Source organism: Mesoplodon bidens (genome assembly GCF_964165515.1).
Source record: "Mesoplodon bidens genome assembly, contig: HAP1_SCAFFOLD_123, whole genome shotgun sequence".
Taxonomy (NCBI): domain Eukaryota; kingdom Metazoa; phylum Chordata; class Mammalia; order Artiodactyla; family Ziphiidae; genus Mesoplodon; species Mesoplodon bidens.
Genome location: NW_027672190.1, coordinates 1,480,777 through 1,507,694, shown reverse-complemented (window position 1 = coordinate 1,507,694; position 26,918 = coordinate 1,480,777). Strand labels below are relative to the sequence as shown.

The 26,918-nt window shown below is 40.8% G+C and overlaps 1 protein-coding gene across 1 annotated transcript in view; it reads left to right on the top strand.

Moving 5' to 3' along the window:
• The first annotated feature begins 9,701 nt into the window (after positions 1-9,701).
• Positions 9,702-26,918, top strand: part of LOC308610501 (putative helicase senataxin) — a 61,439-nt gene continuing 44,222 nt past the window's right edge. Inside the window, exons 1-8 of the mRNA XM_081259609.1 lie at positions 9,702-10,137; positions 11,378-11,588; positions 13,558-13,667; positions 17,183-17,402; positions 18,176-18,295; positions 20,960-21,131; positions 21,266-21,353; positions 21,851-25,015. Coding sequence (XP_081115735.1) covers positions 9,961-10,137; positions 11,378-11,588; positions 13,558-13,667; positions 17,183-17,402; positions 18,176-18,295; positions 20,960-21,131; positions 21,266-21,353; positions 21,851-25,015 — 4,263 coding nt within the window. The 5' untranslated portion in view covers positions 9,702-9,960. The remainder of the gene's footprint in view (positions 10,138-11,377; positions 11,589-13,557; positions 13,668-17,182; positions 17,403-18,175; positions 18,296-20,959; positions 21,132-21,265; positions 21,354-21,850; positions 25,016-26,918) is intronic.

Below are 26,918 nucleotides of genomic sequence, written 5' to 3'. Positions count from 1 at the left end.
GCTGAAACTCCTGAGGCGTCTAAAAGGGAAGAAAAAGGACTGGGCGGAAAAGACAGCAGGGTAAGCGTCCAGGTCGCCCGGGGTGGGCGCATCGGTGGGCGGCCGCTACCCGGAGAAATCCGGGTCAAGGCCGCGGTGGAACCTCGGCCTCAAGCTTTCCCCCAGACCCCGCCCCTCACGGACGCTCCTGATTGGGCGGCCCTGGGAGCCCGGAAGTGACGCCACGCCGGGCTTCCCGGCCTCCAGGCGGAGCCCGGGCGTGTCTCTTCCCACGCCCCGCCCCTCGGGGCACCAAAACAAGAAAGCGGCGGCCGGGGCGGGGCCTGCGGACGGCCGACGCCACGCAGAGGGCGGGTCCTGCGCTCGGGGCTTCTTCGGTTGGGTGGTCGGTTACGGATGTTGGCGACTGATCGCAGGCCCGCACTTCCGTTCTCGGCCGACTGTTGAGTTGAGGCACGGAGGCGGAGGCTGGTTAGCGGCCGGGGGGAGGCCGAGACGGGTGAGGAGATCGTTGAACTCACGGCTGCTGGCCCGGTGAGCGTGGGAGTGCGCACGGTGTAACCGTCGCAGCGTGTGAGGCCCGGGCGGGTGGGGTAGGGGCGGCGTGAGCTCGGCCGCGTCCCTCAGGACAGTTGCGGCGCCCATTGGGGCGCCCTCCGGTCCTCTCCCTTCGCGTCGTCTGCAGTGCCGTCCCGTGTGAGCTCTTCTGAGTCTGGGAGCTGCGTAGTTTCTGTGGGAGTGAGTGGGGTGTCTCACTACAGAAAGTCTCTGTCCGCTCGGCGCCCCCTGCTTTCTCCTGCTGGGGTTCGTGCCTTTGGAGAGTGTGCCCCTCCCGAGTGGCCACCTGAGCCCTCCCTGCCCCACCTGAAGGCGATGGAGCGCTGACAGCCAGCCAGAGGGCCCTTTGCCGTCCTCCCCACCTTCCAGGAGCGACGATGTGCCAAGACCTGTGTGGCCCAGAAGGAATCGGGCCCGAGGCTCGAAGGAAGAAGAACCCTTGGCTGGTCAGTCAATGCGGCAGAGGTGTTAGCTACTGACGATCGTAGGGCTGAACTCACCTGCTAATTGCGGGACTTAATGACAAAGTGCCTCGCTGTCCCCAGCGTGGGGACGAGGTCCCCCGTGGAGCCACTCCCCCTGTGGAGTCAGAATGGCAGTTGCACTGTTTCTTCATTCCTTGTTAGATCCACAGGCATGTTGTCTAACCTCTGGGAGCTTGAGCCCTGTCATCAAATGGTAATATTTGGTGGTTCTTTATAAGGATTGATGTGAAGCCCAGGTGAGAGAGCGAGTCTAAAAACCACTTCCTCAGTTTTGTTTTGTTTTGCTTTTTCAGAAATGTTGGGGCCCAGAGTCTGGTTATATATGAATGCAGATCCTCACCCATTCTCAAATAAACCCAGGAATCTCGACTGAAAGGATGGCTTCGCTGTAGGCCATTACCCCAGGTAATTATTTGGTTTTTTTAAATTTTAAATGTTTACATGTTTTATTATTTATTTGGTTGCATTGGGTCTTAGTTGCAGCAGGCGGGCTCCTTAGTTGTGGCATGCGAACTCTTAGTTGTGGCATGCATGTTGGATCTAGTTCCCAGACCCAGGGATCGAACCTGGGCCCCCTGCATTGGCAGCGCGGAGTCTTAACCAGTGTGCCACCAGGGAAGTGTCGGCAGTTATTTGTTAAATAGACACTTAAGACTTTTTTTTTCAGGCACTTATTATGTGCCAAGCACTGAGGAGTAAGACAAAAGAAAAAAAAAAATACAGAACGGATCCTTGCCCCCTAACACACGCAGAATTGCTGAGGATGGAGCTTGTAGGTGGGAGACAGATAAGTAAACAGCTCAGCCTAACATGGTAAATGCAGTGATAGAGACCATGTACAAAGTCCTGAGGGGATAGAGAAAAAAGTCATCAAAGACAGATTGGAAGGGAGGGAATGAGTCAGACAAGCCTCCAGGCATGATGATGCTCAGAGGTAGTTCTCAAATCTGGCTCCTCCCACCCCCGCCCCCGAAATATTTACTTATTTATTTATTTTGGCTGTGCTGGGTCTTAGTTGTGGCTTGCGAACTCTCAGTGGCGGCATGCATGTGGGATCTAGTTCCCAGTCCAGGGCTCGAACCCCGGCCCACTGCATTGGGAGTGCAGAGTCTTACCCCCTGGACCACCAGGGATGTCCCCCAAATCTGGCTTTTTATCAGACGTACTGGTGGAGTCTTTTTTAGAACGCATCTGAATTTTCTCAGTGGTATCTCACCATGTGCCTTTGCTAATTTTTTTTGCCAAGTTCCTTTGGTGAGTCTGAGGCACATCCAGGGTTAAGAAGCAGGCAAAGGTATGAAGAGTAGGTGTCCAAGGCAGATGGAAGAGCTTCCATAAAGGCAGGTAATGCCAAACACCAGGAAGCATTTTAGGATGTGCAAGTGAGGGGGAATGTCAAGAGATGATGCTGAAGCCAGGTCATGGAGAGCCTTGTGTGGTGAGGTCAGAAATTTTAATTTTATCGGCCAAAGGTAGAGGAGTCATTTGTGCTTTTAGAGTCTGGTTTTGGCTTTGGCCTTTGGCAGCACTTTGGAGGAAGAATTGATGGTGGATCAAACAAGAGGCAGATCATTTAGGTTTCTTCTGTAATCCAGACAAATAATGAAAATGTATTGAACTAAGGAAATGGCAGTCTCACTGAGAGTAAAGTACAGAGGTAATCAAGGTGGTAGACTCTATAGAACTTGTAGAGATGGGGGCTAAGGGAGGATAGCATAGGAGAATTCACAGGTTACTGGTTTGAAAAGTGAAGTCATGGTAATACCGTGGATACAGAGAATACAGGACAGATAACACATTGACGGGAAGGACTTTGTTCTGTTCTGGTCCTGTTTACTTTGAGGCAACTGTCAAGTGAGTATAGATTCACTGTACAGTTGGATATTGAGTACAGTCAGCCTTCCATATCTTTGGGTTTCCCATGTGTGGATATAGAGGGCCAACTGTGTTCCCTGTACTCCACTATTTTATGGAAGGGACTTGAGCATCTGCAGATTTTGGTGTGCATGGGGGGTACTCCTGGAACCAATCCCCTGCAGAAACTGAAGGGCAGCTGTATATCTTTGTGGAATTCTAGGCTAGGCTATCATTTATTGAGTAGCTGAAACACAAACATGGCATTGAGTTTTACCTACGTTCTCAGTCTTTGGGGAAGCTTCATTATAAATAGTAGTTGAAGAAATAGGTTGAATTGTCACCCACAAAGAGGATATTGAATGAAGGGTTAGAGTCCTGAGGACAAACCTTTGGAAATGTTGATATGAAGCAGGGGGAAAAGGAACAGATGATTATGGGGGCTGGGTAGAGGAAGTGAGAGAAGAATGGTGTGTTGTCGTAGCTAAGGAATACATGCTTAGCAGTTTCATATGCTTTAGAGGAGTCCATTAAAGAACCTACTGGATTTGGTATTAAAGAGATTATTAGGGACTTTTGTGAAAACATTCAGTGAAACATAAGGTAGAAGCCAGAGTGCAAAGGAGCTAAAGAAGTGAATCTAAATTATTTTTTCAAGGGGAGTTCCCTGGTGGTCCAGTGGTTAGGACTCGGCGCTTTCACAGCCGTGGCCCGGGTTCAATCCCTTGTCAGGGATCTAAACTAAGATCCCTCGAGCCGCTCAGCGTGGCCGAGGAAAAAAATAAATAAAAGCAATTGTGAAGAAGTTTAAAATAAATAAATTTTCAAAAAGTTTAGCTAGGAAGGATAGAAGAAAGTGATTGTTATTTGAAGTTTCTGGCCAGCTATTATTGATAAATGATATCCCCTGGATAAGTCAATAGAAAATTACAGTTATACCTCTGGTGAAGCATCCTATGTTATTGGCAAAAATACTGTCTCTCTGATGCACAGGAGCCGCTCTTACTTCTGTCATGCAGCTTGAGGATTCCCTGGACTCCCCCATTTGTAGTTCAGTAATGATTCCAAGCAGTAAAAACACTGATGAACTTAACAAAACTGTCCTCCAGAAGAACTGAATTGTACAAAAATTTGCAAGATTCATAGTCATCTACCAGCAGTTTTCCCTTAAAAGAAAAATTTCAGTATACCCTGTTCAGATTTTTTTGGGCTTAGCTATCAGGCCAATGATGATTTTAGTTTTAGGAACATAACCACACCCACTTATGGCCTTTGAGAGGAACTATGGAAACATGTTTCTATTGTTGATTTGCTGTAGCACTGTTCTCTCTGTTTTCTAAATTCCATGGCACTTATCTGTTATATGGCAGTACCTCCTATCTACTTTGAGAACATTTAGTTTGCTTTCTGGAATGTGGAAGTAAGCCAGCTCTCTGAGTGAGTGAAATAAAAAGCAGCCTCCATAATTTTTTTTTTTTACTAGAAAGTTTATTTTGCTAACTAACTTCTCTGTTAATAATTATTTTAAAGTATACAACATTTTGGGCTTCCCCGGAGGCGCAGTGGTTGAGAGTCCACCTGCCGACGCAGGGGACACTGGTTCGTGCCCCAGTCCTGGAAGATCCCACATGCTGCACGGAGCGGCTAGGCCCGTGAGCCATGGCCGCTGAGCCTGCGCGTCCGGAGCCTGTGCTCTGCGACGAGAGAGGCCACAGCAGTGAGAGGCCCGTGTACCGCAAAAAAAAAAAAAAAAAAAAAAATGTATACAACATTTTATTTGTACTTCAGTACCTTGATTTTTTCAAAGTTGCAGTTGACTGCAGTCTTGTTTCCTGCTCAAGTCAAGCTTGAAACAACTGATGTTTGAGAAATCTTCCCTGAGTTTCATTTTCTGTCCTTGCATTGTCTAGAAGGGTGAAACTTGTTGAATTAGTACATCACTGGAAAAACACAGCTTCTGCAGACTTTTAACTTCCTGGTATTATATTACTGGTTTTTCAAGTATGAGAAGTTCTTTGAGTGAAATTTATATTCTGCAGAAACATAGTGTCTATTCTGTTACTTCATATTCCCTAGTTTGCAGCACCCTTAAAAAATGTAATTGAATTAGAATTAGTGTTAGGAAAGGGCAGGACTCTCCAGCTGAACTAGCATATTACTTTTTTAATTTTTCACACAAGGACTGTGTAACTCATGCTATTTTTCTGCTCTACTTTACAAGAAGCTCCTAAATTAGGCCTTATTGAAATTAAATTTCTTGTACATAAGTTTTGATTTCTCTCCCTTTCTAAATTGCCTTCTAAAATGGCTTTTTCTTTATACTTTAATGTTGAAAGCTGCCCTGCATTCTTTTCAGAAGCCTGAAGAAAGTATACAGTTAATATTTAATAAATTTTAAAAATCAGTTCACAAGACAAATCCATGTTTTTGATTGTACAGAAACTATAAATACTGTCAAGATGTGATCAGTTTCCCATTAGCAGAGCTTATTATGCACTCTGAATTTTTGGGTGGTAATGCATTCAAAAATGTAACATTGTCAAGTTTCTGTACCCAAGTATTCAATGACTTGGGTCATGTTTCTTAACCTTTTATTGTCCCTTCTCCCTCTCTGAAAGGAAACGTTTAAGACATTTCTTTCCTATGAATTTCCCGTGAATTTTAATCCCACCAATATATATTATATACTTCTTTACGTAATGTCCATATACCTGTGCTTTATATGTAAAAAGAGTAGGATGTGTTCCACTAACCAGTTTTCATCTCCTTGAGGATGATGTCACTCCTGATGAGAATGCATGGGTTAGGATCATCCAGTTAGGCAATGAACTTCATTGGGTTTACAGTTGGGTTTGTAACTTTTTTCCCATCAGGCTGATATACATTCATTAGATAATGAAGGTCAAGTTTTCAAGACCGGTTTTGTTGGGTAATTTCCTGGCCCAATTCCCAATAAAATGTTTCCATACGATAGAACACTTGGTTTGATTTCCCTTGGGTGTGGTTTTCTCCATTTTTGTCAAAGACTGGCTAATAGCTGTTTGGCTAATACATTGAGTTTGTCTGATGTTTCTCGCATGAATAGACTGGGGTTGTGGGTTTGGGGAAGCATACTGCAGAGTTGAAGTTCCTGCCTCATCACATTGTGTCAGGGGTTACCAACACGACTTAACCACTGGTGATGTTAACCTTGATCACTTGGTTTGAGGTTGTGTTTGCCAGGTGTCTCCACCATAAGTGTGATTTTCACTTTGCATCCTTTCTTATTTGGAAGTGTTTCACCAAGTCCAGCCCTCGCTCAAGATAGGGTGGGATTAAGCTCCACTTCCTGGAATGGGGAGTATCTGTATATATTATTTGCAATTCTTCCATAAGGAAAGTTTGTTCCTTCCCCCACATTTGTTTATTCATTCATTTGTATCAGTATGGATTCATGTATATTTATACTGTGGGTTATAATCCAATATTACATTATTTTGTTACTCAGATTGTTTCAGCTTTGGCCGCTGGGAGCTCTTCAGGTTGGTGTCTATTATGTCCCTTTGACATGCCCCCATCCTTTTGTGTTTTGTGCACGTTGTTTCTGTTCCGGGCTTCCCTGGTGGCTCAGTGGTTGAGAGTCTGCCTGCCAGTGCAGGGGACACGGGTTCGAGCCCTGGTCCTGGAAGATCCCACATGCTGTGGAGCAACTGGGCCTGTGCGCCACAACTACTGAGCCTGCGCTACAGAGCCTGCAGGCCACAACTACTGAGCCTGTGCTCTAGAGCCTGAGAGCCACAACTAGTGAGACCGCATGCCACAACTACTGAGGCCCACGCACCTAGAGCCCGTACTCCACGAGAGAGGCCACCGCAATGAGAAGCCCACACGCCACAACAAAGAGTGGCCTCTGCTTGCTGCAGCTGGAGAAAGCCAGCACGCAACAACGAAGACCCAACACAGCCAAAAATAAATAAATTAACATTAAAAAAAGTCCCCCACTATTATTGTGTTACTGTTGATTTCCGCTTTTATAGCTGTTAGCAGTTGCCTTACATACTGAGGTGCTCCTATTTTGGGTGCATATATATTTATAATTGTTATATCTTCTTCTTGGGTTGATCCCTTGATCATTGTGTAGCATCCTTCCTTGTCTCTTGTAACATTCTTTATTTTAAAGTCTATTTTATCTGATATGAGTATTGGTACTCCAGCTTTCTTTTGATTTCCATTTGTCTGGAATATCTTTTTCCATCCCCTCACTTTCAGTCTGTAACTGTTCCTAGGTCTGAAGTGGGTCTCTTGTAGGCAGCATATATATGGGTCTTGTTTTTGTATGCATTCAGCGAGCCTGTGTCTTTTGGTTGGAGCATTTAATCCATTCATGTTCAAGGTAATTATTGATATGTATGTTCCTATTACCATTTTCTTAATGGGTATGGGTTTGTTTTTGTAGGTCGTTTTCCTTTGTGTTTCCCACTTAGAGAAGTTTCTTTAGCATTTGTTGTAGAGCTGGTTTGGTGGTGCTGAATTCTCTTTGCTTTTGCTTGTATGTAAAGCTTTTGATTTCTCCGTTGAATGTGAATGAGCTCCTTGCCAGGTAGAGTAATCTTGGTTGTAGGTTCTTCCCTTTCATCACTTTAAATATATCGTGCCACTCCCTTCTGGCTTGTAGAGTTTCTGCTGAGAAATCAGCTGTTAACCTTATGGGACTTCCCTTGTATGTTATGTGTCGTTTTTCCCTTGTTGTTTTCAGTAATGTTTCTTTGTCTTTAATTTTTTGTCAATTTGAGTACTGTGTGTCTTGGCGTGTTTGTCCTTGGGTTTATCCTGCCTGGGATTCTCTGCGCTTCCTGGACTTGGGTGGCTATTTCCTTTCCCATGTTAGGGAAGTTTTCGTCCATCATCTCTTCAAATATTTCCTTGGGTCCTTTCTCTCTCTCTTCTCCTTCTGGGACCCCTATAATGTGAATGGTGTTGCGTTTAATGTTGTCCCAGAGGTCTCTTAGGCTGTCATCATTTCTTTTCATTCTTTTTTTCTTTATTCTGTTCCACAGCAGGTGAATTCTACCGTTCTGTCTTCCAGATCACCTATCCGTTCTTCTGACTCAGTTACTCTGCTGTTGATTCCTTCTAGTGTATTTTTCATTTCAGTTATTGTATTGTTCATCTCTGTTTGTTCTTTAATTCTTCTAGGTGTTTTTTCTTTTAATTCTTGTAGGGCTTTGTTAAACCTTCCTTGCATCTTCTCGATCTTTGCCTCCATTCTTTTTCCAAGGTCCTGGGTCATCTTCACTGTCATTTTCCTGAATTCTTTTTCTGGAAGGTTGCCTATCTGCACTTCATTTAGTTGTTTTTCTGGGGTTTTATTTTGTTCCTTCATCTGGTACAAAGCACTCTCTGCCTTTTCATTTTGTCTGTCTTTCTGTGAATAGGGTTTTCCTTCCCCAGGCTGCAGAATTGTAGTTCTCCTTGCTTCTGCTGTCTGCCCTCTGGTGGCTGAGGCTACCTAAGAGGCTTGTGCAGGCTTCCTAATGGGAGGGACAGGTGGTGGGTAGAGCTGGGTGTTGCTCTGGTGGGCAGAGCTCAGTCAAACTTTAATCTGCTTATCTGCTGATGGGTGGGGTTGCGTTCCCTCCCTGCTGGTTGTTTGGCCTTAGGCGACCTAGCACTGGAGCCTACCTGGCTCTTTGGTGGGGCTAATGGCGGACTCTGGAAGGGCTCCCACCGAGGAGTACTTCCCAGAACTTCTGCCACCAGCGTCCTTGTCCCCACGGTGAGGCACAGCCACCTCCCCTCCTGCCTCTGCAGGAGACGCTCCAACACTAGCAGGCAGGTCTGGTTCAGTCTCCTATGGGGTCACTGCTCCTTCCCCTGGGTCCCAGTGCTCACACTACTTTGTGTGTGCCCTGCAAGAGTGGAGTCTCTGTTTCCCCTAGTCCTGTCAAATTCCTGCAATCAAATCCTGCTAGCCTTCAAAGTCTGATTCTTCAGGAATTCTTCCTCCCGTTGCCGGACCCCCAGGTTGGGAAGCCTGACATTGGGCTCAGAACCTTCACTCTAGTGGGTGGACTTTGTGGTATAAGTGTTCTCCAGTTTGTGAGTCACCAGCCCAGCAATTATGGTATTTGATTTTATTGTGATTGTGCCCCTCGTCATTGCAGCTTCTCCTTTGTCTTTGGATGTGGGGTATCTTTTTTGGTGAGTTCTAGTGTCTTCCGGTTGATGATTGTTCAGCAGTTAGTTGTGGTTCCGGTGCTCTCGCAAGAGGGAGTGAGTGCACATCCTGTACTCCGCCATCTTGAACCAATCTCTGAAATTAATTTCATTTAACCCTTTTTACTTGAGTTTGGATGGTGGAGGCTCTGATGGTAGTATAAAACCCCAAATTGGAGACAGTTGAAAACTGTACGTTTCAAACTTAGTAGGAATAGTTTTGTAGCTATTATATTTGCAGCCATTACAGTTTATACTGCCTTGACGAGCAGTGAGTTATGGGCAGCAGTTCATACACACATGTGCAAAGTCATGTGTATATATACTTCCAAACCAAGAGAAAATTCTTCTCTATATGAGTTTTTGTTATTGGTATGGACTAATATTTGGGGATTTCTAAGGTTTCCAGGGATTTCGGGAGCAGGGCCTCAGGGAATGTGAAAGGTTTCCTGAGCTTCTCACTTGACTCCAGTACATGATTAGAACACTCCAAAATCTGTACTTTGAAAACATTGATAATTCTATGTCTCTGTATATAATTTCCCATCAGTACTGTATAGTTTTGAGCCGGCTTTATAACACAGCTGTATGTTGCCTTATGATGTTTATTACTAACTGCTTTCATTTCATTATTTTTCATGTGTCACAGGTAAAGTTTTTACGAGTAAGCTCAGATTGAGTTTAGCCAGTGATTGATAAGCTGGCCAGCAGAATGTTCTGGATGTGGTCGAGGCACATTGTAAGTTGAAGACATGATCATTAGTAGGAAATGTACCCATTCTCCACCAGAATAGGCCTGAAGTGTTGTGTGTTTTTTTTTTTTTTTCTTTAGTCTTTCCATGTCTTCTTTTCTGGATACAGGTACAGAATGAGCACATGTTGTTGGTGTACACCAGGTGGTATTTCCACCATTGACTTCCTGCAACGCTATGCATCCAAGACCCACTCTAGTGAATTTCAAACAGCTGATGAAGACCTCTGCTACTGCTTAGAATGTGTGGCGGAATACCACAAAGCAAGGGATGAATTGCCATTCTTACATAAGGTACTTTACATTAATTGGGCAGTATTTTTCAGAGCTTGATAACTAGGAAGAGAATAAATTTAAACTCTGTTGGAAGCATTCAGGGAACTGAAAACGTGATTTAAACTGTGAATGCTAATATACGTGTAGTACGTAACTCATAGCCTGGTAGATAGTAGGTGCTGAATAAATGCTTATTGATTGATGGAATTGAATTGAAATCTAAAGCAGAATTTTATAATCCTCCACTTTTAGACATTTTGATGTGAAACAGTTTCATGAAATGAAGTGACGTGTGGGGTTTTTTGGGGTTCATGTTTTAATGTCGTTGTGTTTGACTTTCTTAACAGCCAGGTATCTGAATGGCTTGGGTTATTCTTTTATTGGCTAATAGTTCTTTTTTTCCCCTCTCTTCATTTTTTAATGTTAAGTGCTATAAATCAATAAAGACAAACATTTTTTTTCATTCACAGGAACCAAAGTGAAACATATAATTTTAAATATGTGGCTTTGAATATTGGTTTATTATATTTATCTGGTGAGAAATGGAATACAGACCATAGAGTTACATATAATAATATAGAAGAGAGGAGGGGATGATAAGTTATGAACATTTTGAGGAAAACTTTATGTTTACAAAGTTGCCTAGCGATGAAGCTAACCAATGCCTTTATGCTAAAGCTGATGTTTCAAGGTAATTACCTATGGCTGGAACGTAGGAGGGAAGTCAGAGAAGGCCCAGCTTGTGTAAAGAAGCTCCAACTTCTCATTTCCTTTTCAATAGAGTATAGTTGACAGTGCTGTTGATAACAAAACTCTGCAAGAGCAATGTTGTAAACATCTCATGCTCTATGTACTCATGTTCATGTATCATAAAAGCCACTTTTATGTTCAGTGACTGTTTTCTTTAAATCTAATATAATTTTTTTTTTTTTTTTTTTTTTTTGGTATGCAGGCCTCTCACTCTTGTGGCCTCTCCCGTTGCTGAGCACAGGCTCCGGACGCGCAGGCTCAGCAGCCACGGCTCACGGGCCCAGCAGCTTTGCGGCATGTGGCATCTTCCCGGACCGGGGCACGAACCCGTGTCCCCTGCATCGGCAAGCGGACTCTCAACCGCTGTGCCACCAGGGAAGCCCTGGTACTTCTTTAAACTTCTGAATTTTTATGCTTAGGAAAAGGCTTTCTAGAAGGATCGTCACATCCAGTATATTTTGTTGCTAATAAGATATAAAGCACACTGCCCGTTTTTCTTTTCCTGTAGGTTTTATGGGAATTAGAAACCTCACGTCTCATAAATCACTTTGAAAAGGCCATGAAGGGAGAAATTGGAGACGATGACGAGTTACATATAGTAGACAACAATGGAGAGGCACAGCTGTTTGACCTTACTGGCCAAGACTTTAAAAATAAGCTTCGAGTTGCTCTTCTTGAAATACTGAAATATCCTTATTTGCTTTTACATGAGCGTGTTAGTGAGTATCTTGGGTGTTTCACAGTTGTATCATTTTTATATTTTAAGAATTGTAAGAATTTGGGTTTATCTATATTGAAAATCTGTTTCTTAAACATATACTTAGGATACTTTTTTTTCCAAACGTTTTATTTTGAGCATTTCCAAACCTAGAAAAGTGAATTACACAGTGAATACCATATACACACCACATAGATTGTACAGCTGCTGATATCTTGCTGTATTTGCTTCATCACATATTTATTCTTCTATCCATTCAATTAATTTTCATTCTTGGAATTTGTCTGTAGCAGGGTTTTTCATACTTGGAACTGTTGACATTTTGGACTGGATAAATCTTGGTGTGTGAGGGACATGCTGTTTATTGTAGGATGTTTAGCAGCATCCCTGGCCTCTCTCCACTAGATGCTGGTAGTGACTTGCTCTCCCCATTACCCTAGTTGTGACAAGCAAAATTGTCTCCAGATATTGCCAAACGTCCCTTGGGAGTTGGGGGTCAGGGCCAGTGGGGGACAAAATCGCCAGGTTGAGAACCACTGGTCTGTAGTAGTTTTCAGTAATCACAATGGCATAGCATATTATGTCTGCCTAGATTTTGGCCATTTATATTTGCATTTCTTAATATGAATCTCTTGAAGACATTTTCCTGATCTGTCAAATCTAACGAAATAACAGTACCTTTAAGGCACCCACTACTGTATCTAGTCCACATTCAGATTTTCCCAGTAGTTGCAAAATGTGTTTTTTGGATGATTTATTTAAATTAGAGTCCAATCAGGGACTGTGCATTTGGTTCCATTTGGTTCCATATTTCTTACATCTCTTTTAATCCAGAATAGTTTACTTTTACGTATGTGTGCACAGGTATAGATATAGTTAGATAAATAGATAGATGGATAGATAGATAGATAGATTTTTTTGTCATAACTTTGACTTGCTGAGACCAGATGGTTGCCCTAAAGAATAATGTGCTTCCTGGACTTTTCTGATTTCTTCCTTGTCATGTTATTTGACTTGTTTCTCTATCCTCTGTATTTTCAGTAAATTGAAAAGTATATCTAAAGATTTATTAGATAAATCAGTTCTTTCTAAATAAATTCAAAATAACTAGATTTTTAAATTCGAACAAGTCATTTTTCAAACATTTATTAAAGAGTACCATATCCAGAAAACTATATAAGCTTGATTTTTCATAAACTAAGCATACTTGTGTAGCTGGCACCCAGGTCAGAAACAAATCATCATCAACACACCAGAAGCTCTCCTCTTACTTTTCCAGTCATTGTCCCTCCTTCCCAAAGCTAACCACTGTCACTACAATATTCTTTGAAGCTTGACAAAATAAAGTTGATTCATCTGATATGGTAAACGTATGAGTCTATTCAGTATACTTTTGAAAGAGTTATGAAGAAATTTCCATGAAGCAACAGGGATTAAGATAGTGCTGGTACAGATAGACTCATGGAGCAGTGTAGAGACTCCAGAAGTAAACCGAATATATTTGGGGAATTTACTCTTTGCTGATGATAGCATTTCAAACCAGTGGAGAAAATGGATTACTCAGTAACTTGAGAGTAGGACAAAATAGCCATTTGTGGGGCAAAGCTGATTTTATCCCTGTGGTACAAGATAAAGTCCTCATGGATCAAAATGTAAAATGCTAATGGAATTGGACCTATAGCCATACTTCTAAGAAGGTGCTCTCTGGAGATAATTATGCCCAGTGTGAAAAAAGATGTTTGTACTAGGAAAGTCAGAGCAATTCATAGGCACACACTATGATCAACCTACCGGTCTTTCAGCAGCTAAATATCATTCCTACATTTACAGCATTTTTATGCCTCAGTTTAAAAAAAAAAGGAGCAACTTTTCATTTACTTACAGAGCAACTGAAGGAGCCAAATTTAGGGAATCTTGATACGTTGATAAGATTTATGTCTTATGTTTACTGCCTTATTTTTTCTATTTAGATGAATTATGCGTTGAAGCACTTTGCCGGATGGAACAAGCTAACTGCTCCTTTCAGGTTTTTGACAAACATCCAGGGATCTATTTGTTTTTGGTCCATCCCAATGAAATGGTGAGTGTGAGTGTTAGGCAGTGGAAGAGGGGATATTTTATTTTTGCACCTATATTACAGATAACTATAATAGAGGTTTTTGATGTGTACTTTGTTTAAAATATTTGCCAAAGTTATTCTCTTGTTGTTGTAGCATTACTGTAGTTCAGGAGGGGGTGCTGGGGGGCTCAAAGAAGAGGGTTAAAAGAGTAGGGAAACAGTTCTGACAGGTGATGCTTCAGTTTAAAAGACAAATGAGGGAATAACCTGAACTTTCAGTGTGTTGACCTGAACTAACGAAGAAGGAGAGTTCTCTCTTGCTTTTCTTGCTTGCCTGCCCCGCTCCAAGCACATGGAAATACCAGTTAAAACACTTGAAATAATTATTTTGCTAATAGATGAGATTTTTAACAGGTGATGGGGTAGAGGGGAGAACAAGGAGATTCAGTTCTTAGGTGCCGAACAGGAGGAGGAACATGAGAATCAGAACAGTAGGTAGACAGAAGCAGAGAGCAACACCAGAGGCTTGGAACCTGACTTTGAGCTGATTGCTCGAGTTTGAGGACTTAACATCATGTGGCGAGGCAGCGTGTGCAGTAGGACCTGTGCACATTGGCCTCTAGAACTGAGTTACAACGTTAAGACAATAGCCACGAAGGGTTGCTCTGCCAATAGAAGGATAGTAAAGAGGCTTTTTTTTTAAGTGGCGAAGAAAGAACACGGTAATGGGGTTTCCAGTCAGAATGGTGGTGAATTTCTGTCTCCTTTGTGCCAAACCCAAACAATGATAGAAAAGAATTCAAAAAGTGGAATTCTAAAAGGTATAGTCCCACTTTTTAAAGGGTAAATGTTTCTTTGGACCAGTAATGGAACAGAAATACAAAGTGATACATGGTGGAAACCTGTATGTCGGCCTGGGTGGCTGTAGGTAGCAGGGGACTGAGTTTGTGCATGATAATAAGAATTACAAGTCTACTCCAGGCAAGGGTAGAACCAGAGTCGAGGCCTGTGCTTAAAATAAAGGTGGGGCTTTCCTGCCTGTGAAAGAAGACTGACAGAAAGTACAGCCAGCTGCTCTCCGGGACTGGCTTTCTTAAAGCTGCAAAGCAGTAGAGGAAGCAGGTCCAGCTGAGCAACCAGGACCTGGGCCAAGCACTTGCAGACTGGGTGACTGGGTCTGCAGGGCCAGGAATGACTGTATTCTTCATTATATATGTGTTTTTGTAGGTGAGGAAACTGAGTCAGGAGACTTAACCACAGTTACACAGGCTAGTATGGTGACTGGGATTTGTATATAGGCAGCCTGATCCAGAGCCCTAATGCTTTTTTTAAAGTTTTTATTTGAAAATACTTTAAAATTTTCAGAAAATTCTCAAAAATAAATAAAAGTAGAAAACACCTGTATATTCTTTAGCTGTATTCACCAATTACTAATGTTTCACTCCATTTGTTCTATCATTTGCTTTCAGTTAACTACAAAGCTGTTTGTTTTCTGACCATTTGAGAGTAGGTTGCATGTATCATAGCCTTTTGCCCCTAAATACTTCAGTGTATATTTCCTAAGAATAAGTATATTCTCACAATATTATAAACTTCAGTGACTTTAACATTGACACAGTAAGGTCTGTTTTCCAGTTGTGTCGTGTGATCCAGTGTACTTTGTAGCATTTTCCCCCTGTACTCCAGTATCCAGACCAGGATCAGGATTTACATGTAGTTGTGTTACATTAGTCTCCCTTAATCTGTAACATTTCCGCAGCCTATCTTTGTCTTTTATGACAATTACATTTCTGAAGAATAGTCATTTCTGCCTCCCTCCCATTTACAAAAAATAGAATGCTTTTCATTTTGGGTTTGTCTGATGCTTGCGCATGGTTAGGCTTCGGTTATACGTTCCAACTGGAATACTACATAAGTGAAGGATGCTATGTCCTTCTCAGGCTGTCAGATATACGGCATGCCATATCATCCGGCCTCTCATGGTGATGTTAATTTTGATCATCTAGTTGAGGTGTTGTCCAGTTTCTTCACTGTACAATGTCTATTTCTTAAGTACTCTAAGATCACATAAATACCTTACTCCTCACCAAAATGTTCTCCTAAATTTAGCATTACCTGATGGTTCTTCCCTGAGCCAGTTTTTCTAAGATTGCAAAATAGTTTCAACCCCAGCACTTTACACGTTTACCAGTCAGCACTTGACATTGATTATACTATAGTCAAGAGCCATTTTCCCTGCTCTTCATTTATTCATCTGTTTATCATAAGTTATAGACTCATTGATTCCTTTGTATTTTTTTTCGATAGCTTAAAATCCATTACTTAATTATGTTGGCATAGAGCCCATTCTTTTGTCCACTAGTTCTATGTTTTGCAAACTTTTCTGCCCATAACCTAAGTAAAAATATTCTTCATCGAGTTCACACACATATAGACATACGTGACCTAAACATTTCACAAAACAGTACTTACTGTTACTATGAAGGACGCCCACTGATTTTTTTTTTAAATTTTATTTAGTTTTTAAGGTTGGTTGTGATCACTAAATTCAGTTTGTAGTGCAGAATAAATTTAAAATCACTTCCCTATGCTATATCGCCATGTAGAGGTGACCTTTGATTTCTTCTGAGGTTTCTCTTTTCATTTTTCCTTTTTTAGCTTTCTATTATGGAACATTACAAACATACAAAAATAGATTGGTGTAGTGAACCCCCATATATCCATCACTGTGCTTCATCTGTTATCAATATGTGGTCAGTATTCTACTCCTGTTTAGTTACCGCAAATCTTAGACATCAGAGCATTTCATCCATAAAATACTTTAGTTCGTGTATCAAAAAGGTAAGTGCTCTTTTAAAAGAACAATTACATCGACACACTTATAATAATAATAATAATATATTTCTAGTCAGTATTTGAGTGGAAGTTACTCTCTCAAAAATGCTTTATCAGGGTTAGATCAAATCAGGATCAAGTAAGGTTCACATGTCGCATTCCAGTTGACCCTTGAGCAACAGGGGTTTGAACTGCATGGGTCCTCTTATACACAGATTCTTTTTAATAGCATGTAGTATAGTACTACACAGTTCGAGGTTAGTTGAATCCATGATGCAGAACCAGGATATGGAGGGCTGCCAACTATGTTATATTCGAATTATATTAGTGTATTCAACTACGCAGAGGGTAGGTGCCCCTAACCCTTGTGTGTTGTTCAAAGTTCAATTGTAATTAGTATCTTCCGTCTTTTTTTTTTTTCTGTCATCATGGACCTTTTGGTTTATTTCCTTTAAATGTCTGAAAATCATGTATTTTTCCTAAAGTACTTTATTCTATATGATAGTTTTTTTCTTCCAGTTTTATTGAGGTATAATTGACATACAGCACTGTATAAGTTTAAGATATACGGTGCAATGATTTTTTTAAAGTATTTGATGTATCTTGTGTCCTCTGTAATCTGTAGAGAATCTTATTTTAACTGTATTCTTTCTGTAGACAATTGTGTGTTAAATGAAGTAATGAATGTGTTACACTTTTAGGTTTCACGTTGGGCTATCCTGACAGCAAGAAACTTGGGGAAAGTGAACAGAGATGATTATTATGACTTACAGGAGGTTTTGACTTGCCTTTTTAAAGTTATTGAGTTGGGGCTTTTCGAAAGTCCAGACATTGATACTTCTTCTGTCCTTGAGAAGGGTAAACTGATTCTTCTGCCTTCACACATGTATGATACTGCCAACTACAAAAACTATTGGTTAGGTGAGTATTGTTCCTACACACATATAATTAGTATTTTCCAATATTTCTTACGATTATCCTGCAAGGGAAGGGATCTCTTCTGGTAATCTGATCAAAATTGCTAAATAAAGGATTTCATAGTTCACAATTCTTGTTCTGTCATTAAATTGACTATTACAACATCTTGTCTTTAAACATTTCTTATCCTAGAAATCATCTGTGTAAGAGGTACATTTTCAAGTATGGCAAATAGATCTTTTATTTAAGGCAGTATTAGATGTTACCGTATTAGCACAGCAGCTGAACTTAATAGGGTTTTGATCTCTTGAAACAGAGGTTTAATACCTCTTTTCCCATCTGTAAAATATTTCCTGGGAGAAAGCGATACTAACTTTGGTTTTCATCAAGTTGTATATTGACCTAAAGTAGTTCTGTCCTACTTCATTGATTCAGAGTCTTACAGTCATGTGTATATTTGGCAGTGACTGGTACTTGAAATATAGTGATCTTAAAATTTAAGGGGTCTTTGATATTATGAGATGCAAATTGTGTGGTAGTCATTTTGGAAATGGTTTTCTAACCAGGTTCGTGCCAGTTTCCCTTTTTATTCAGTCTAAAGTTCTGTTCTTAGGAGGAGGAGTTGTATATGAATATCTCAGACTTCAATGTCTGAGGCACTGGATACTGTTTGGTTTCATCTTACTGCCTTGTTATTCTTTTTGCCAACTAAACTGGAGAAGACATTAGAACAGTTTTATTTAATCAATTCAAGAAAACTATACGTGATCTTACAGGTATCTGCATGTTGCTGACCATTCTTGAGGAGCAAACCATGGATTCACTGTTGTTGGGCTCAAACAAACAGAATGATTTTATGCAATCAATACTTCACGCCATGGAGAGGCAATCAGATGGTAATAAACTTTATTTGCTGACTATTGTGATGATGGTGCACTTTGAAAATACTAGTGTCACGGTAAGAACTTGGGTGTATGATGTGGAGGAAAGAAAGAATGACCGTTTTATGGTTTTGGTCACAGAGTCAGAATTTTTAATTGGAAAGGACCTTTAGAGTTTAACTCGGCACGTTACTTTCATAAAAGAAGAAACTGAAGCCCAAGGAAGTTAACTTACTTTTGAAAAAAATAATTAATTAATTTTTGGCTGTGTTGTGTCTTTGTTGCTGTGCATGGGCTTTCTCTAGTTGCAGCGAGTGGGGTCTACAGATTCCTTCTTTAACATCTTTATTGGAGTATAATTTCTTTACAATGGTGTGCTAGTTTCTGCTGTATAACAAAGTGAATCAGCTACACATATACATATATCCCCATGTCCCCTCCCTCTTGCGTCTCCCTTCCACGCCCCCATCCCACCCATCTAGGTGGTCACAGAGCACCAAGCGGATCTCCCTGTGCTCTGTGGCTTCTTCCCACTAGCTATTTTACATGTGGTAGTCCATGCCACTCTCTCACTTCGTCCCAGCTTACCCTTCCCTCTCCCCGTGTCCTCACGTCCATTCTCTATGTCTGCATCTTTATTCCTGTCCTGCCCCTAGGTTCTTCAGAACCTGTTTTTTTAGATTCCATATGTAAGTGTTAGCGTACAGTATTTGTTTTTCTCTTTCTGACTTACTTCACTCTGTACCACAGACTCTAGGTCCACCTGCCTCACTACAAATAACTCGATTTCATTTCTTTTTTATGGCTGAGTAATATTCCATTGTATGTATAGCCACATCTTTATCTATTCATCTGTCGGTGGACACTTGGGTTGCTTCCATGTCCTGGCTCTTGTAAATAAAGCTGCAGTGAACATTGTGGTACATGACTGTTTTTGGATTATGGTTTTCTCAGGGTATATGCCCAGGAGTGGAATTTCTGGGTCGTATGGTAGTTCTATTTTTAGTTTCTTAAGGAACCTCCATACTGCTCTCCATAGTGGCTGTATCAATTTACATTCCTACCAATAGTGCAAGAGGGCTCCCTTTTCTCCACACCGTCGCCAGCATTTGTTGTTTGTAGATTTTTTGATGATGGCCATTCTGACTGGTGTGAGGTGACACCTCATTGTAGTTTTGATTTGCACTGCTCTAATGATTAGTGGTGTTGAGCATCCTTTCATGTGTTTGTTGGCAAACTGTATATCTTCTTTGGAGAAATGTCTGTTTAGGGCTTCTGCCCATTTTTGGATGGGGTTGTTTATTTTTTTGATATTGAGCTGCATGAGCTGCTTGTAAATTTTGGAGATTAATCATTTGTCTGTTGCTTCATTTGCAAATATTTTCTCCCATTCTGAGGGTTGTCTTTTCATCTTGTTTATATTTTCCATTGCTGTGCAAAAGCTTTGAAGTTTCATTAGGTCCCATTTGTTTGTTTTTATTTCCATGTCTCTAGGCGGTGGGTCAAAAAGGGTCTTTTATGTCATAGAGTGTTCTGCCTATGTTGTGGCAGGCGGATTCTTTACCACTTCACCACCAGGGAAGTCCCCTCTTTAAGAAACATTCCATAATTGTCTTCACCTAACTAATGACTTTCTTCCTTATTTGAGAGCTTCCTAGACATAAGACAGCTTCAGTAGAGGATAAAAAAGTATATGAGCAGTTCTACACGAACGACTATGATAAAAAAAAAAGTAGACTCTAAGAGCCCTGAGGGAAATAAAGCAGAAAGTTCTAAGGTTGACAGTAATTGGGTGAGTTAGAGCACTTGCCTCCTAAGAATACTGCGGAAGATGACAGGTGGTGCTAACAGTGAAGCCATTCTGGTTCTCACTTGGAAAAAGCCAGCTATCTGTTTTTTTCTGTAGGTGGTGTATCTTTATGTGAGTGTCAAAAATAAATCTGGAAAGAAAGAGTAGAGTAAGATCTTACAGATGCTTGACTGAGGGCTTCTAATTTCCTTAGAAGACATTAAGGAGCAAGTGAAGGTCTTTGAGCAGGGCAGTGTTTTGCCCCTGCATGTAGAGAAGAGGGGAAGGACCGGGCATAAGAGTGTGTGAGTAATGGGAATTCCTGCCAGTTGGATGGAATGGAGATAACAACAAAGCCATGTTGAGAATGGATGGATAAAGAGTATGTATCTCTGCTTATCCAGTGGATGAGGGGTTCAGTCCTTTATTCCAACCGAATGACACACACAATTCAGGATTTCTCATATCATGGACTTTGTTTAGATCTGAAAATACCAAGTTTTTCTTTCTCTCCCTTTTTTTTTTTCTACTTTACCTCTGTTATTTATTGAAGGATGGGAGTATAAAGGTCTGGAAGAAGCAGAGGAGGAACGATTCTTTCAGGTTGGCAAATAGGGTGAGAAAGTTGAGTTTATCTGGACTATCTCAGTTTGTTCCACACAACAAGATTTCTTAACAGAGGTGTATTGCTTTAAAAAAAAAATGCAGACATTATTTAAAAGTTTGCCAGGTTTCTAAAACCTGTAGTTGACAACACTTTACTTTAAATTACTTCCTGCTTTGCTTTCAGTTTTGTTGCTACCCAGGTAAAGAATGCTTAATTCTCAATATATTTTAGTCCCTTTCTCTAATTGTGTTGTAATTTGGCAAATTACTCCATTGTGTTTCAGATGATAGTGTGGATCCTTTCTGGCCAGCGTTACACTGTTTCATGGTGATTCTGGATCGTCTTGGATCTAAGGTCTGGGGTCAACTGATTGATCCTATTGAGGCATTTCAAACCATTATCAACAATGTGAGCTACAGGAAAGAGATCCAGAACATACGGAACAGCTCTGTGAGGTTCGTTCAGTTCCTGTGTCAGGATTTCCAACAATCTGTATGAGGAAGTCTACTATAATTGACTTTAACAGTAGGATTTTTCTCTTCTTTTTACCCTTCATTTCAGTAATTTCTATTTGTTCTTAATATTTAAGGACCAAGTCAGAACCGGAGTCATATTTAGATGATATGGTGACTTGCAGCCAGATGGTATACAATTATAACCCTGAAAAGACCAAAAAGGTATAAAACATTTTGAGAATTCAGATGATATTGTATTGCCTTTATATTGTATAGTCAGTGTTTTATGTGGTTAGTTGCATTGCTGATTTTATGATATGTAGCTATTCTGAATCAACTGTTGCATAAAACAGTTTCTGATTGAACAGTAGCTCATGAGGAAAAATGGTCTGTAATGAGAGCATGCACAGTTTGGGAGATTAATTTTTAAGTACATTTTGGAAGGGTAGAACATTTATGGCATGAGGGAGATAAATCACATGACTAGAAATCAAAACCAACTGAAGGAAAGAGGTCCAGAGTACATGGAGGTTTTGTAAATTTAACCTTTTCATGAAAGCTTCACCTCAAAATTGGACTGTTTTCAATTTCTTGGGGGTCCATATATGTACATCAACACAGGAAAGTTGAGCAGTGTATTTTCTTGTTGGCAACTTTTGTGTTAAACCTGTCATGAATGGTGCTTGTTTATCTGAATGTCAGTATCTCTTTCATTTTAGGATTCAGGGTGGAGATCAGCCATTTGCCCAGATTATTGTCCTAACATGTATGAAGAAATGGAAACATTAGCTAATGTGCTTCAGTCAGATATCGGTCAAGACATGCGTGTTCATAACAGCACGTTTCTGTGGTTCATCCCCTTTGTGCAGTCCCTCATGGATCTTAAGGATCTGGGTGTGGCTTATATAGTGGAGGTTATTCATCATCTGCATTCTGAAGTCAAAGACGTCCTCAACCAGACGGACGCCGTGTGTGACACAGTCACTGAGTTTTTCCTTCTGATTTTGGTGTCAGTGATTGAACTGCATAGAAATAAAAAGTGTTTGCATTTGCTGTGGGTTAGTTCCCAGCAGTGGGTGGAAGCCATCGTAAAATGTGCCAAGCTTCCCACCACCGCGTTTGCTCGGAGTTGTGAGAAGTCATCCGGAAACTGCTCCAAAGGCACAACAATGATATCTCTGTCACTGCATTCAGTGCCATCTAACTCTGTACAACTTGCTTGTGTGCAGCTGATCAGAAGTCTCCTTAAAGAAGGCTATCAGCTTGGGCAGCAGACTCTTTGTAAGCGATTCTGGGATAAGCTCAACTTATACCTACGAGGAAATATATCTTTAGGTTGGCAGTTGACTAGTCAGGAAACCCATGAGTTACAAACTTGTTTAAAGCAAATTATTAGAAACATAAAATTCAAAGTGCCTCAGTGTAGCACATCTGTGGATCTGACTCCTCCATGTAAAACACCTCCTGCATCTTACAATAAAGAAGAAAGTGAACAAACAGGGAAGAAGTCTAAAAAACAAAGGCACTGTCTGGAAAACTCCAGCCCAACATTCTCTAAAGAACCGATGAAAGCTGATGCATGTCAAGTGAAAGAGAGTATTTTCAGCAAGGCACATAATGCCATAGAAGAGGATAATGAGCAAACTTATCTAAAAGATTTGAAACTCAAAGACCATCTCTCAGCTGAGTTGTGCTTGAAGCCGAGTAGTAAAAGGCTTGTGAATGAAAGAGCTCGAGGCCAAGTTAAAGTAAGTACAGGGAAGCATAAGTCTGTAAAAGAGAATTCCTCATATACCCCACAGAATTGTACTTCAAGAAATGGTCCAGAAAAGGTATTTGACAGAGGAATAATCACATCAACAGGTTTGTTGACTGATTCTAGCAATGACTCTCTGGAAAAAGTGTCCACATCAGATGAGGATTTCTCTTTAAAGGATGATGCTCTTGGCAAAACCTCAAAAGCAAACACTAAGGCACATAAAGATGAAATCTGTGCTAAGTTATTGCATGTAATGAAAATGCAAGACAGGAAAAGTACCACTTTAGAGGAAAACCTGACTGTATCTAGCATTGAAAGTTTCTGTTCAAAGAAAGATACAGGAGCTCAGAAAGGAGATGGCTTCATACACAATCTCTCTTTAGGCCCTAGTGGTGTTCTGGATGATAAAAATGGACAACAAAAACCTGAAAACAGTTTACTGCTGAAAAAGAAACAAGTACAGGAAGAAGAGTTGGGCATTTTCTCCACCCCTGATATCAGTCGTCAAATACTAGAATGTCATGTTGGTAATAAAGATTTGGTCTCATTCACAGAAATGACCAATATTTTTGTGGAGAAAACACCTCCCTTTAAAGATCCTGTGACTGGACTTGAATCAAGAGATATGGGAATTAGCAAGAGTACTGTTGAGTTTTCTTCTGATTTAAGAGAACAGGTCCTTAGCATCAGTCCTAAGTCTGACCCTTTAACAGATTCTCAGATAGACAGCGACCTCCACATACTATCTTTAATAGCTCAAGCCAGTGTTACTAAGTTCCCATCAGGTTCAACCCAAAGAAGTTTATCCCAGCTACAAAGAAAAGTTAAAGATGATAGAAGATGTTTGACAGCCAACCAAAATAGTGTCAGGGAAACCTGCTCTGGACACGTCATTATTATTTCAGAATCTGATGAAGATGATGATGATGATGAAAGAATTGTGGGTTTTAAGAAACACATTAAACAGGGTAAGACGTGCATTGAGAAAGGATGTCCAGAGCATCATACTTCAATAGCTAACACAAATGTGGAACAGAATGTAATAAAGGAAGAAAATACAAGGTCCCTTTTGCGGTTTGAGGAATCGGATTCTCATTTTTTTGAGTTTGAAAGTCCATGTGAAGTGTTTTCAGTTCGGCAAGATCAGAGACCAGACAACAAGAATTCAGTTCAAGAGAATGAAGAGAATTCGTGCTTGACTCATGTAGGGGATATCACAGATGATTGGGGTTATGGTCCAGCTTATGTACCTGAAGAGGTCATTAAAAAAGCAGCAGAGGCAGCTTTGAAGGAGGGAGAACCTGAATGCAACAGTGACATAGAGGAGGATAATATATTTTTAACACAATGTGATCCAGAAGATATGGATTTATGTTCACAAATGGAGAAAGAGAATGATGAACTCATTGAAGTAGTTCATGGAAAAGATAGAGTCCAGGTAGAAGAAGATTCTGTGAGTCGGCCTCAGTTGGAATCTTGGAGTAGCACAAAATGTAAATACAAAGATTGTGTGGAAACACTGGAAAACCAGGGTGAATACTGTTCCAAACACTCTGAAGCTAAAGCAGCAGATGAAGATACATTTCGTAGACCTGGCTTGCCTCTCTCTTCATCTAAACCTTCGAGACCTCCCACTGCTAAGATATTTACCTCCAGTAGTACTTCACGAATTGCTGGTCTTTACAAGTCTTTGGTAAATACGTCAGCACTCTTACCAACTCTGCAAAATAAGTCAAGTGGGGTACAATCTGCTTTGAAAGTACCACAGCCAGTCTCTGTGGTGTCTCAGAAGCCAGTGGCTGAAATGAAGGGTTTGTGCAACGTTCTCCAGTGTCATACTCCAAATAATTCCAACAGGCAAGGCTACAAAGTTCCATTTTGTGAAAACGGATCTTTTTCACCTTCCTCTCCGGTAAACGTTTTCTTGTCAGCACAGTCCATCTCTGACACCTTCGTTAAAGAGGTCTTAAAATGGAAATACGCAATGTTTGTGGACTTTGATCAGTGCGGACCCCCTTCAACTCTTTGTCAGTCCATCACAAGACCTGTGCCTGTGAGATTTCAAGATGGTAGAGATTATTTTAATGTGTTTTTCCCTTTGATGATCCTGAATACTTTTGAAACTGTAAGTATATGTTCTAATCGTATACCTTCAGACTTTGAAATTACATTTCTTTACCATGCTGAGTACGGCTAAAATAACTGATCGCATTTTGATTTAGATGTAGCTTGTAGATTTCATGTTGAACAGACATTGTGCCCCACAGTGTTCTAGATGCCGGTGATACAGAGGAAACCCTTAAACTCTGCCCTTCTGGAGCTTACAGACACAATTCAGAGTGCTAGTTTACCAAGTCCAGAGGTGGCACAGGAGGAGGAAACGTTTTTCGGTGTAAAATAAGGGAAGACTTCTCAGAGGACATAGTCTCTCATCTGCGTTTATTTTTTTGAAAAGTAGTGTAAACCTTTACTGAAGTTTTCTTGAGGAGGTAGCAAAGGGCAAGTTACACTGGTCAGCACAAAGCAGTAAATCCCAAATTTCTCATCTGTCTTCCCAACTTCTTAGGCCTCATAGCAGCCTTTAGCTGCCCCCCTACCCCAACACATCCCATTCTGGTTCTTCTCTCTTTCTTACTGCCTGACTGGGATTGCCAAGAAAAATATAGGATTCCCAGTTAAATTTGAACCTCAGAAAAACAGTAATTCTTTAGTGTAAACATCCACCTGCACTTTGAAGGATGTTTTTGGTGTTCTCACAGCAGGTCGATTTTTCCTTTTTTTCAAATTGGTTAAAAAACAAAAACCCAAAAGGTGAGTGTGCAACAAGACTCTTCAAAACCAAGAGCACTGAGGTAAATACCCACGTATTCAGTCAGCAGATCCTCGGGTGCCTGATACTTGCCCAGTACTATCACAGACCTGGCGGGGGTAAAGTGGTGAACACGACAGACAAGGCCTCTGCCTTCTGGGAATGATCATTTCAGATCGGGACAAAAGGCTCTAGAGTGCTCTAGAATGATCTAGAACAAAAGGGAGCAGGCACTTGAGACTGAAAGGTGAGACGGCCTCTGTGAGCGATGGTATTCACACCGAGACCAGAGTGAGCAGAAGGAGTTGGCCATAGGAAGTATATCGCAGGCAGAGAGACTGCAAAGATCCAGCTTAGAATTGTTAAAGGCAAAGGAGATGTACTGCACAAAGAGGCAAGTTGGTGTCAATTTATGCCCTAAATTTCAGCCATTGTCGTAAGAATTATTTTACTAGTGTTTCAGAACCATTAGAAACAACTAACTGATAAAGGCTCTTCAGTCTCTCTCCTTAAGAACAATGTGAAATAGTATTACAAGAATGATTTTCTTACCTTACAAAATCGTTAGTTCAGTGAACAGTGTATACAGTAAAATAAGCTGGGGAATATACAGAGATTTTCTTCATCTTGGAGCTTATTTTTTTTCTTGAACGTTTATCCTTTCCAGAAAACACTAAATTGCTTAGAGGCCATTCATAGCCCTTAAATTTAGGACACATTTGTGATTTTATTTTTCCCTTAGTTCAGAAGTATTTATATGTTTATCTTTAAGATTTCTTCCTTCAGGACATTTCTGTAGCCAGAACATTTTCAAAACAGAATGAGCACAAGTTCCGTTTGTATATACACAAAGTTTAAGATAGTCAAATACTTGTGGAAGGCCCATTATTAAAAAAAAAAAAATCAGCCACTCTCACCTCCCCAAGTAATTATTTTTGATCCTTGAGGGATGCTTTTGTTATTTACTTCCATATTTCTAAATAACATGCCACTATTTTGACTTGTTAAGTTTTCAGTACTAGACATTTTCTGTAATTACCCACTACAGGAAGTACCCTCTCTTCCCAGCCCTGTGTTCACACACACCTCTCCTGTTTTCCCATCCTCACTATGGAGTAGTCTTGTAATTTTTAGGTCAGTATTTGTTATTATTTTGACGATATAAAAGGTGTCCACTGGGCTTCCCTGGTGGCGCAGTGGTTGAGAATCTGCCTGCTAA